Source organism: Ambystoma mexicanum, chromosome 14 (assembly GCF_040938575.1).
Source record: "Ambystoma mexicanum isolate Mex_15411 chromosome 14, UKY_AmexF1_1, whole genome shotgun sequence".
Taxonomy (NCBI): domain Eukaryota; kingdom Metazoa; phylum Chordata; class Amphibia; order Caudata; family Ambystomatidae; genus Ambystoma; species Ambystoma mexicanum.
This window is the reverse complement of record NC_090940.1, coordinates 625,334,426-625,347,567: the sequence shown is the minus strand read 5'-3', so window position 1 is coordinate 625,347,567 and position 13,142 is coordinate 625,334,426. Positions and strand designations below refer to the sequence as shown.

At 45.0% G+C, this 13,142-nt stretch overlaps 1 protein-coding gene across 1 annotated transcript in view; it reads right to left on the bottom strand.

Moving 5' to 3' along the window:
• The window catches only part of NAA30 (N-alpha-acetyltransferase 30, NatC catalytic subunit), a 63,071-nt gene extending 51,194 nt beyond the window's left edge, over positions 1–11,877 (bottom strand). Inside the window, exon 1 of the mRNA XM_069638078.1 lies at positions 11,098–11,877. Coding sequence (XP_069494179.1) covers positions 11,098–11,547 — 450 coding nt within the window. The 5' untranslated portion in view covers positions 11,548–11,877. The remainder of the gene's footprint in view (positions 1–11,097) is intronic.
• Between the last annotated feature and the right edge of the window lie 1,265 nt (positions 11,878–13,142).

Below are 13,142 nucleotides of genomic sequence, written 5' to 3'. Positions count from 1 at the left end.
AGTGATTTACCTCTTACTTGATCTCTTGATATACCCAATGGTGCCGCTGAGGGGTGAAATGGTATCCCTGTGAGCTGGTGTATTGTAGGAGCTGCAATTGGCTCCTTCTGCACGATCCTACTTCATAGGAGCTCGCACTTGTTGTGGTTCGTGTCTACGTTTCGGCCGCCATTTTAGGAGGTCTAAATATAGCTCTCTAGTTGTCCTTTTTTTAATGTTATAATTAAAGGACCTCTAGTCTTTTTAATCCTCTAACTCTGCCACTGACAGATGAAAAATGATTATAAATTGAGACGGTCAGATTTTTAACCAATCTATAGACTCATTGAGTCCTATTTTATCACTTTTTGTTATAAAAATGAGTTCTTTTTCAAGCAGAATTCTGCTTTTTGTATTATGATCACTCCCTTGTACCATTAATAAAACGGTCCAGCTGAAATTTTCATAACCGTGTTGTGCTTCACCAAAATGTTTTACTAGAGGAGCATTGATGACTTTATTTTTCAAACAACTTTTATGTTCCAGCATCCTGGTTTTAACCTTCCGGTTTGTTTTCCCTATGTAGTGTTTATTACACGGACATGTAATCATGTATACTACATATTCAGAGTTGCAGTTAGTCATTAGCTTTTGTTTCCAAGCGGTGGGTAGCCCTATGTCTATTTCTTTGGTTTTGTGGGCTAATTTACACATTGCACAGTTAGTGCATGGGTAATGTCCACTTATAGGTTTTAGTCCCCAGGTTTCGGTAAGGCTCAAGGTTTTGATTGTTTTTTCTTTAAGTTTGTTGCTGCTCACTCCGTTCCCAATTGTCTTGGATTTTTTGTATGCAAAAAGAGGAGCTGGAATCCCTATTTCACTCTTCTCAAAGATTTTCCATTGGGTTTTGACTATTTGTCTGATTTTCAGACTCAAATTCGAGAAAGTATTGACACATACTAGCATGTCTTCTTGAGGTTGTTTAATTTTTACTTCTAGGAGGGCTTCCCTGTTATTCACCGCTCTTTTGGCTGACTTTTTAAACATTTTTTTAGGGTATCCTCTCTGTTTTAATTTGGCCGTTAGATTTTTTGCTTCTGTTTCAAAGTCTGCATTTTGGCTACTATTTCTCTTGAGTCTTAAAAATTGGCCATATAGAAGGTTATCTACGTGATGGCTGGAGTAGTGTAATAGTGCATTTTTTTCTGTCTTTTTATGGTAGGGTTTGACCAATAGGCGCCCATTCTCATGGAAAATAGTGAGGACACTATTACACTACTCCAGCCATCACGTAAAACACTTGAGAGATAACCTTCTGCATAATTCTGCATGAAAAAGAACAGAGACTCATTTTTATAACAAAAAGTGATAAAATAGGACTCAATGAGTCTATTGATTGGTTAAAAATCTGACCGTCTCAATTTATAATCATTTTTCGTCTGTCAGTGGCAGAGTTAGAGGATTAAAAAGGCTAGAGGTCCTTTAATTAGAACATTAAAAAAAGGACAACTAGAGAGCTATATTTAGACCTAAAATGGCGGCCGAAACGTAGACACGAACCACAACAAGTGCGAGCTCCTATGAAGTAGGATCGTGCAGAAGGAGCCAATTGCAGCTCTTACAATACACCAGCTCATAGGGATACGATTTCACCCCTCAGCGGCACCATTGGGTATATCAAGAGATCAAGTAAGAAGTAAATCACTACACACGCAGTAACCCGCTCTGAATACTGAGCTAAATAGAAGATATAACAGCATTTGATTTGCTAAATTTTAGCTTGAGAACAGCTGTAGAAGGGTTGAACTGCAGCCTTTTTCGATCAGTTTGCAGTAACGGAAAACAGGAATCCCTTTATAACTAATGGACATACTCCCTGTGGTTTGTTTTCAGAAACCACCTGTGGAAGCCGCAAGACAGAAGCTAGAAAACTATTAGCACATCCGCAAAACCCCGCGGCAAGGAAAACCACGAAGAGAGCTTTTTGGACTAAACCTAATGGTAAGTGGACAACACGCGACCTTTTCTAAGAGTTTATGCACAATGGAAATGCCACTAAGGTTTCGCCACAATGTTTAGAAATCTATATAAACGAGTACCTATCACTACTGAAAGGATACCACACCTCTTAACTAAATGACCCCCCAAAGGAACTACGACCACCAGAATGCATTGCGTTTTTTAACCTGAAGGCTGTAAGAAACTTTCTTGCAAATAAAACATTTATTTGTTTGTAGATTCTGTAGGAAGATCCTTCCTCGTAAGAAAATAACGCCCAACCTATGTGGACAAATTTTCGCCTGCTAATCAAGAAAGCCCGCACACTAAGAAGACCAGGTAACCAATAGGACCCTGTAGTCTTCTTTGACGCTTTTAAAGATGTCGGACGAAACATAAATTGATTCTTTTTTATCGTTTCTTTATCAACAGTTACTATCATCTCTAAGAGAAGGCCAGAGGATTCCTAACTTGGCCAAAGCCCACTTGTAACCCCTCAGATTGACCACTCCTGAAGAAAGTCCCAAGACCCACATAGAGGACTGAAACATGTTGAGAATTTTTTTGTCAGTCTAATTAATTAAACTGTCTGAGTGAATTGAATATTCCAGTGAAGGGATGTTCCAATTCTAATAATGGAATAGAATTAGAATAGAAGAATAGAAAAGATAACGATGAATCATAATCGTAACTCTGATCTAGAAGAACTACACAACAGGGATTTAATTAGAGATCAGTAACGTCAGTATCTCTAAGATTTTTTAGAATTGATTGTGCATGTTTGTCTTTGTTAATATGATACATATGTATCTTTTTAGAGGGTTTAATCATGTATTTTAGACAATTTTGTAATGCCTATTAAAATTTGTACTTTTTGAACTAACTGATGGCATTCAGATGAATGGATAACTGTTGATAAAGGACCAAGTCCTATCTTTTCGAGTCTTGTGTAGTCTTAAGTCCCAAAAACAAGATAGGACTCCACACTTGTGGAATTTGGGCTCTCTCCATTGTATTCCCTAGAGGACCAGCTTCTCCAAGAGTTTACGCAGGAAGGGGGTAATGGAGATAGGGTGGTAGTTGGAAGGGCAGGAGGGGTCAGCAGAAGGCTTTTTGTGGAGAGGGTGCACAAGGAAGTGCTTGAGGGTTAGCGGGAAGGAGCCAGTGGCAAAGGAGGGATTGCAGAAATCAGCCAATGCTGGAACAAGGGAGGAAATGTTGTCCTTGAGAGTGCTCGAGGAACAGGGGAGCACCTGTTTGGAGGAGACTGTCATAGAAAGGTCTTGACTAGAGACCTCATCCGGTGGTATGGGCGAGAAAAGGAGAGTAGGATGGGAGAGATCTGAGAGCAGGTGACGGAGAAGTGAGGGGTGTTGAGGAGAGCAAGGACAGGACATCCTGAGTTTTGGTTATGAAGTGACAGTGCAGAGGGTCAGGGATGGCAGAGAAGAAGTGGAGCATGCAGTAGGAATAGAGAGTTCCTAGCAGATTCTGACAGTTCAGCCGTGTTGCTAGTGGCCCCACAGATGCGGGCTTGGATATAGGCCTTCTTCGAGTGGATGGGGAGTCTATTGCCTTTGGAGCAGGCGGCAGGCCAGTCTGTCAGAGGATGTGCTAGTTGCCTGCCACTTCTGCTCAGCAACTCTGCACTTGCGTTTCAGAGAGGCTAGAAGAAATCATACCAGGTGTTGCGCTTGGAGGCAAGTTTCATACAGATCCTCATGACAGGGGCGAAGATGTCCAGAGTGTTGGAGATGGAGAGGTGAAAGTTGGCAGGGATGTGTCAGTGTGAGTCAGTGGCTGGAGTGGGAATGAAAGTGGCAGCAAAAGCAACAACTGACACTTGCTTTTATCGGTCGAATGACAGGAGACTGGCAGTGCGGGCAGAGGCTTAGTTGGGGGACCCAAAAGATCCAGGTGAGAAGACAGGAGAGCATGGTCAAACCAGGAGAGTGGTGTAGTGAGAGGGTTGGAGAAGGGGATGTCTGCAGAGAGGAGAGTATCTAAGGTGTGTCCGGCTGAGTGCATCGGACCAGAGGGAAATGGTGGAAGAATGGTGAGGAAAAGAGTAGTAGAGGCTGCAGAAGAGTCCAGAGGCTGCGTCAGGGGAGTCAAGGTGAAGGCCAGGAGAGAGGAGGCGAGGTCAGACCACGCCGAAAGGAAGAGAGACCGGAGCAGCGGTCCTGTAGATGGTGGCAAGAGTCAGCGAGAGGATTGGAGGGACACTAAGCCTACAGACGAAACATTTGAAGGAAGAGTAGGAGTAGGTCTGAATGGGTATGATAGTAGCAGGGGCCCATTCAGGGAAGATCAGGGCCACTCCACCTGCAGACCAGGAGGCCTGGGCTTAGAGAGGATCTTGTAGCCCTCTGGGAGGAGTGTGCCAAAAATAGTGACAGTGTTGGCAGTGTACCATGTCTCTGTGAGAGAGAGGATGTCATGGCCGAAGTCTTCAAGGAGGCGACAGATGTCAGAAAAGTGTTAAACAGCACAACGCAAATTGGGGGTAGATATGTGCAGGTGGTTGCCACCTTTTAAGGACTTCTGAGGAGGGTACAGGAATGTGGTATGCCCGTCGGTGGTGGCAAAGGGAGGAGTTGCAGGAGAAGGGAGGAAGTTGATGAGAGGTGGAAAATACCCATCAAGAAGGAGGTTGTGCTGAGAGCCCTGGAACATGACAGTGCCATTCTGGTAGACAATGATGCCCCTAGGGGATGGGAAGTATGAAGAGTACCCATCGGGTTCCACCATTAATGGGCAAAGAAGAAAAAGGAGAAGGACAGACCATATGGGGGGTCCAAAGGTACAGAGAGGGGACTACAAAGAGGATGTCAGTGACAGTCTGCCTGGAAGAAGTGTTGACATATGTGTCAGCAATGGGCAGGACTGTATTGGAGACCAGGAGATATTTCTTGAACTTTTTCCTTCCAGGCTTCAAGAGAGATAGGATAGGTGATAGAGTAGTAGTTGCAGTAGATAGGGGGAATAGAAAGCACCATGGAGGGAGCAAGCAGAGAGATGAAAAGGGGAGAAAAAGAGGGATAAACAGTGCAATGCCCGACGAACTAACAAGGGGGCCTAGCAGCAAGACAGGCACAGGCGAATTTGGTGCATGAGAAAGGAAGTCCAGGCCAGTGAAGAGAGTCCTGCCGCAGGTGGAGAGGCAAGCAGTTTGTGCTGCTTTTTTCCTATTTTTAATTCTATAACCATTGTCTAATGATTCATTATTTGTAACATTGTGACTGCATTTTTTCAATCACATACAATTTTTTTTAAATGAAGAACAGTGCTCATTATAGTACTTTGACCCTTGGTTAGTAAGAAACAGTATCCTTGGTGCACATGGAGAACTGAGGGGTCAGGTTATGTTACAAATCTGCATGGTCTTTGGGTGTTCTGAAAGATGTTGGTTCTGGGAAGAGGGGAAAAATACAATAGAATTTGCCGCTGTGTTGACGCGTGCAAACCAGAAGTACCAGAGCCCTGCAAATAGTCTGTACAGCCCTCCAGATAAGGCATGTACCTGGCCTTTGTACGCACTCCATTCTTGTAAATACGACACCTTTCCTTTTCCTATTTGTATCCATTACGAGGATATCGTTTGCAGCACACCCATAAATCATTGAGTTCACCGCTGTCATCCAAATGGGTTGAGCATGATCCGTTTCACTTTCATCTAGCTAATACTTCGAGTCTGTAAAGTGTAACACTGTCACTTTGTTCAAATGCTTTGATTTTCTGTGTTACAATGTTAGAATTTTGCATCCCTAATGTGCACTGCAAATTGCTTTGGTACCTCAGGGGGATTCATTATACCAGGCATTCTTACTGAACCAGATTTTGAGGCTTTGTGTAGTAGAATGTAAAAGTGTGTGCTAGCCAGGGCTGCATTTTTGTGTTTATCGCTGCTGTTTTCATTGGTTTTAATAGAGACTGCTCTGCCGAAGTATAATTTCTTCAAGTTTACTGGTGATTAACATAGGCATTTCATACTAGGTTTTTCTCTTTATTTCACAAGCACATCAATGGCATTTAATGGTTTGAGGTTTTTGTTTCACGAGAGCCTCTGAGCAAGCAGCTATTTGCATCTCTTTATGAATGCTTTTGATGTTCAATTAGTAGATATGTTTGGTATAGTTTTAAAATATTTCAAGTGATTGCACGAGTGCGTCCGAGTGCATGCATGAAAGGGCACCTTCCCTTGTTAGTCACAGCAAGGCACGGCAGGACGTGTGATATGAATGTTACTTTTACTACCTCACCGTCCACTGCACTAAGCAGGTAGAATTCAAACAGATAGGGAGAGGGAAAAATCTACCAGCAATTCTTGGATGGACTTTTATGTAATTGTAATGGGACATTAGCAGCCCCCCCCCCATAAGGTCTAGCTATTAATTTTTAAATGAGACCAAGTCAACACTTACTAACATTGCTGTATCTATTTTTAGTAGGGTTGACTGTACTAGTACTTCTCAACAGCTCTGCTATATATTTAAGCACAGTACCCTAGCTGCTCTGTGGAGCTACCATATGGGACAATTACTACTGACAGCAGAGCTAAAGCACATTTAGTGTCGGCATAACCAGATTTCTTAGCAGGACTGCTATGTTTTGGAATAGTAGCTGCATTTTTCAACAGTGACATTGTAATGACGCAGAACCAACAAGTGTTTGCAGTTTCAGTATGTAGCTAACGCACTAAAGAGAAACAGTCTCTAATCTCTGCCCCCCACCCACATTCTCCTGCGGTGGACAGTGAGAGATAAATTGGATTGCTGCAGTAGACTTCAACGCAAACCGCTCAGTATTGTGCTTTTCCTAACTTCTGATTCTCCCATGTCTGACTATTGTGGGTCAATTCCAAATCTAGTACCTCTAGAAATCTCCTGCTTCATGTGTAGGATAGTTCATCGAAAGAGGCACGGAGCTTGGACAAGCCAGTTATGCCAGGTAAGCAATGCATGGGACTGCTAATGCCCCAACCCTACAAGCCTTTCAGACACGTTAGTTTCCCGACTAAGGCTGTGAGGAAACTTAGTTCAGTGGGTTGATAAACCTGCCACACAAATCAATGTTTCAGCTGCAAGTTCCAAACAGGTCAACAGCTCGGTGAGCTCATGCATCTGCATGCAGTAACATGCGTTAAAGATGGAGATAAAGGGTTTGAATTGTAGCAGAACTGACTTATCTTTCCAGGAGGGTAAATGCTTGATGGTTCAGAACTATTGCATCTCATCGGTGCTGCCAAACTTGACATTCAGTGCAGGTAAAGCATGTGCATGAAAACAAGTTCACCATCTGCTGATGGGAAACAAATCTGCAATGTCCAGCCTAGGTTCCAAAAGCACATTTGAATACATTTTAAACAGAACACCCCCTAATTTTCAAACTGAACTATATTTATAGATGGAAAATGCATGATCAGCATGTATTACTTACTGCTATGCCAAGTTCCAAATAAGAAGAAAGGAAGAGCAATTATGAGCCTAGGAGAGACAGGAGAACAAAGGGCTAAAGTATGGGCAGACAGAGCCGAGAACGTAATGGAAAGGAGGGGGTGCTAGAGTAATATAATGTTAGAGAAAACAGAGGAATTAACACAAGCGAGAGGCACTAGTTACGGAAATGGAGACCACACGAGAGGAGATAGCAATAATAGTATTCAGAGACATGATATACAGAGCAAGAGACCACAACAAGAAGCATGAAAACACTCACTAGTGAGAAGTAGAGCAACAAAGTAGGAGACTGGGAGAAACAGTAGCAACAGGAAGCGTAGAGCCGAAACATGAGGAAGAGCCCATGAAACAAAGAGGTAGCAATAGTCAGAGGGGAAAGGCATAGTAGTGATGCTGGAAAAGAAAGTGTCTATTTATGAATACCCAACTAGCTGCTATATCGTTTTGTAGCTATACTGTCATGAAGATGATGCTAGATAACAGACACCTTCACGTTATTGCGCGAGAGCATTTTCTACAAGTGTAATAAATTATTTGGAGCAAGATAACATGAAATACGACTATTTTGAGTGTTAATTAGTCCAACATTTAGAGAGAATTGTGAACATTAGCCTGCGTCGCAGCGAGACGGGATTGTGAATGTTGACAAGTGCTGCACCTGGTTAGAATTTATGAACGTAGGCCTGCGTCAAATCTAGATAGGATTGTGAATGTTGCCAATGCCACACCAAGTTAGAATTGTGAATGTTGGTAATGCCAAACCTGATTAGAATTATGAACATTGGCCGACACCTGACCCTGGCTGAATTGGGAATGTTGGCAATGCCACACCTAGTTGAAATTGTGAACATTAGCCTACGCCTGACCCAGGCATAATTGTGAATGTTAGCAATGTCACACTCTGTTAGAATTGTGAAAATTAGCCTGTGGCAGATACACTGATACATTTACCACAAATACCACATTTAGATAGAACCTCGAACATTAGACTGTGCCAGACCCCGATAGAATTGTGAACAAATGCAACCCAAGCAAACACTCTCATCCCATATCATTACGCTTACTCTACACCATCACACAATACCCCTGATCAATTCGGCCTAGCAGTTTGCATACGAACATTACCCCATAAACACCTCATCACTCTAATAAAACGCACCTACCCCATGACATTCGGGCCTAGTTGCTCACATAAGCGTCCTACAGGCCTAACGCAGCCAGAACCCAGTTTGGGTGTCCACCCACCAGACTGCACACATTCAAATGATATCTTCTCCACCTAACGCTAGGATGCAGCTACCAATTGGCAATTACATCAGCTGCACACATAACTGGTGCACCCACGCACCCTACAACATTTTCTCCCTCTACTGACCTGGACTGCGGTCCCCGAGGGCGTTCAACCTACCAGTGCTTTCAGATCATACCAATGATATATAGAGCGCTATATAAATGCCAAATAACATAACATAGTATATGTCCAACACCTTTTACTCTCTTGCATAGGTGAATACTAATTTTTACGCTCTTGAATTTGGATTTACTCTTCAAATAGGAAGCAAAATACTCCCAGCTCAAAATCCTATCTGTAGCACTGGGCCTAAATCCAGGTGTCCTGTGACACTAGCACGGAGGTCCAGAGAGTTCATTGTGTGCCTGTGATGCCAGGATGCATCGGTCTGCACTTTTGAAGATTAAGTGGATTATTTAAGTGTTCAAAAAGGTAGCAGGCGCCCCTCTCCAGAAAGAACATGGCATGATAACTGGTTCTCATATGCAAATGGATATTTCCCATCTGTGAAAGGTACCGTGAGCAAAAAGCGATGGCTGCAGACGCTCAAAGTGGGGGGAAAAAACCACAGAACAGGCTATCATGTCATGTTATTTCTGGAGAGGGGCACCTGCTACCTTTTTTGAAAAATGTTTGCAAGGAACTTGGGAACCCAGACGTGGACCCCCTGCTCACACTGAGAGGCACAGCTTCACCTCACTGTAGAGGCCCAACAAGGCTCAAATACGTGTATAGGGTTGCTGTTGGTTCTCTTGTTCAGAAGGGAATTGCCATAGCATTTCAGTCCTGGACTGCCCATGTGGACGGGACAAAGACTGATAGGCAAATGGTTATTTCCCATCTGTGAAAGGTACAGCGAGTAAAAAGTGAAGGCTGCTGACCCTCAAATTGGGGGGGGCGGGGAAAAACAGAACAGGTTATCATGCCATGTTCTTTCTGAGAGGGGTGCCTGCTACCTTTTTTGAAAAGGGATTATATTGATGTAGCATTCTGCGTGAAGCAATTTAGGAGGCTTATTCAAATTGCTGTGTACGAGTATGCTTCAATGGCATGAGAATAATGTTTGACTAGTGGGCTATTTGGAGCATCCATCTGGTGCAGCCATGGCTTCAGTGCCTAACTCATGAGAGGAGTTGGTATGGCAAACCCTTGCACAACAGTTACACCTCTGTAGTAGCCTACGCATTCCTTAGTTGCATCTTGTGCGTCATATTTTGTCTCCCGTCTGACTGTGCGCCCTAATGTCTGCAGGCTTTCGGTGCTATACAAACTAATGCGTAAAATAAAAACCTTTAGCGGCAAGACATGAAACCAGAAATGCCACATGTAGATTGTGCTTCCATCAGCAAGATAGGCGCCTTCTTTGGCTCCCTACATCTGTTATATCCCAAATGCAAGACTGCACTTTGCCGTTGCTGGAACAATGTGAACGAGAACGGTAGCAAAAGTTCCTAAGTGTTAAGAATAAGTTTCGCTCAGCTTTGCACACCAATTTTTATTTTATCCAAACAACGACCACCACTAAGGTGGGTAAACAGTCCAGAGTCTTGCCTTGGGAGTGAAGATAGTCTGGCACTAGCGTCTGGAGGAGAGATAATAGCATAGAAGCCGACGCTCGAATGACAGATCCACTTGCTATCCTCAAAAACTCCTACATAGCTTCTACAGTTTGCATCACAGCTGCGAGCTACATTTTGTATATGCTATATATTTCGGTCTAAAAACACCTAGGTACAGGAGATTTATAAATACCATTCTAGTAGCTCCTGTTCACCAAATACTTTTTCGACCGCTGCATGTTACAGAATTACATTTTGAGACACCTGTGCAATGACCTGCAATGCATTCGTAGGAGGAAGTTTCCCAGTCGTTTAGAATAATCTAAAAGATTGCACAAAAATAGCAAGGCTCTTCTCAGAAGGAACTTTTTTTTTTTTAATAGGACTGTATAATCACTCATTCACACTACTATTTCTACATAATCCACTGAAATGTTACCACTCTAATGTTGAAAACCGAGGAAGGGTTGAAGAGCAACGCACGTAACATGCCTGGGTTATGAGACTTGGTGCTTTTAACTCATTTGGATGCCAAAGAACGTCCTTTAATCTCATCCAATTACTCTTGAATATTACCACAACACATTGTGAAGTCGTTAGCACGTAGTTAAAGGCACCCTTCCGCGCAGGGGTCAAGAGGGCAGCAAAGGGTCACAGCCTCTGGAAAGGGGTCACTTGCCAAGTGGAGTCACTGGGAACTAAGGACAGCACTCAGGTGTCAGAAGATTAGCCAGGCAGAAGGGTGATCACAGCCCCAGTGTGCCAGGCCAGGCCAGGCCACCCTCCCCTCCCCCTGGTGGGTCAAACTCACCAGGAAGCAGAGCTGCGGCCAGTTGTGGATGAAGTACCTATATGTGTAGATGGAGTAGGGCTCGGATAGGTCTTTGGTGATAAGTCTCATGATCTCGGGCATCTGCAGCTCGGACTCGTAGCGCACGTAGCGGATGCGCGGGCCCCGGAGGCTGCAGGCTGCCAGCGCCCCCTCCAAGCCGTTGACGGCCAGGGCCCCAGCGCTCTCAGTCCCATGACAGCCGGGTTCGGGCTTCGGTGCACGGCCCTTGCTCCTGGTCGGCCGCAGGTGCCGCAGCTCGGGTCCGATAAGCCCGTTGGGGGGATGATGGTGATGGTGCCGGTGCGGACCCTTGGCGCTGCACTCCGCTTCGCCGTCTTCGGGGCCCCTCCAGGAAGCCCCGGGCCCCTCCTCCGGGCCGGGAAAAGCCGTGGGCAGCACGCTAGGCCCGGGCGGAAGCTCGGCGGTCATCGTGCGCAGAACAAGCGGCCTGCAAGGCCTCAGGCCCGGCCTGTGGCCGCCGGCACCCCGCCGCCCATGCTCTAATCCGGGGACAGTCCTTCTCCGCCGCCGCCTCCAGCCTCTGCTCTACACGGCCGACAGCCGCGGCCTGCGGGGAGCAGCACTTCCGGGGAGGCGCGCGACACTTCCGGACCGACTTGCGGCTCTTCCGGTAACGTGATGCGACACTTCCGGTGACTTACGGCAGAACGCGGTCACAGTGAGGGGCCGGGCGAGCTGCCAGCCAGCCGCCATTAGGGGCAGGGAGGTTAAGGCAGACCTGTCCGAGGGTTGCGGAGAGGCCCCTCGCGCATGGGGACCGCCTCACAGAGATTAACCGAAGAATGTGCGGGGCACAGAGCCCATAGAAGGGCCAGGAGGAAGGTTTTCACAAAGACAGTGAGGGAAAATAGTGTCCTTGGCATGAGGGACATTTTATTAAGAAGTTAAAAATGGCAATTTTCTTATACAGAAAGAGAAATCCGCAGCCTACCTCCAAAATATTTATTATTTTTTTGCATTTTCAAAGCGCTCCCACAGCCCGGGGGCATCGAGGCGCTGTTACAGGAAAACGTCTCTTAGTTACGTATTTTAGAACGCAAAGCTCTCAACTCACGCTTTTGGCGGGTGTCAACCGCCTTGTAAACAGCTGACTCACCCATCAAGCCGCCTGCACGTCCATTCGTTTCATTGGGCCTCTCACCCGTCAAAAATAAAATCGGGTGTTTTCCCCGCCTTTGCGACATAAATGGTTGAGAGCTATCTATAACGTGCTTATTACCCAGAGGTTTCTAAGCGCTGACCCAGGGACACGCTGACCCGAGGACCGAACCTGTGTTGCTTCATGTCGTCTTGTTTCCAAGGCGAGCGCGTTGCTGCTGAGCTATCCTCCCGGATACATTGATACTAAATAGGGAGGGTCGGCTATAAAAAGAAGGTAAGGGCGTGCTCAGACATATTCCAGCTGCGATCTTCTTTATAGAAAAATCCAGTTAGCTTTATTTTACACATGTACAGTTCTTTGGGGCTTCAGTTACTATTGTATTAAGTTCATAGAAGGCTGGCCATCCTCATTTGCTTCAGTTTAGACACCCAACAGACACATTCAACGCACCCATTGCAATATTCTCCTGAGCTGGCAGACATTCTTGTGCATCAGCGTTCCACTAGCATAAATGGATGACCAGCAGGACAAGAAGGCATTAACAAGTCACGATGCTGACATGTGTGAGGGTCTCTCACAGGGCAGGTCGGAGCCTGAAAACCTGATAAAGACTCCAAAGGGAAATCGGGTGAAGGGACCAAAATTCCCAGGGCAAGAGGCTGCCGTAAACCACGTATAATCTCACACGTAGGGTGCCAGATGGGGAAGCTAGGTGGAATCAAAAGCAGAGAACTGCTCAATGGAAACCTGAAACCATAGTTGGTGAACATGTGACAGAAATTAATGGAATTTGTCTTTATTTAGTGTTAAGGTAGTAATCTATGTAAGGATTGTTTTTTTGTATTTTTTTAATTTGTGTACATGGTTTAAAATAAAAGCTTACCCAATTCATAAAATATCA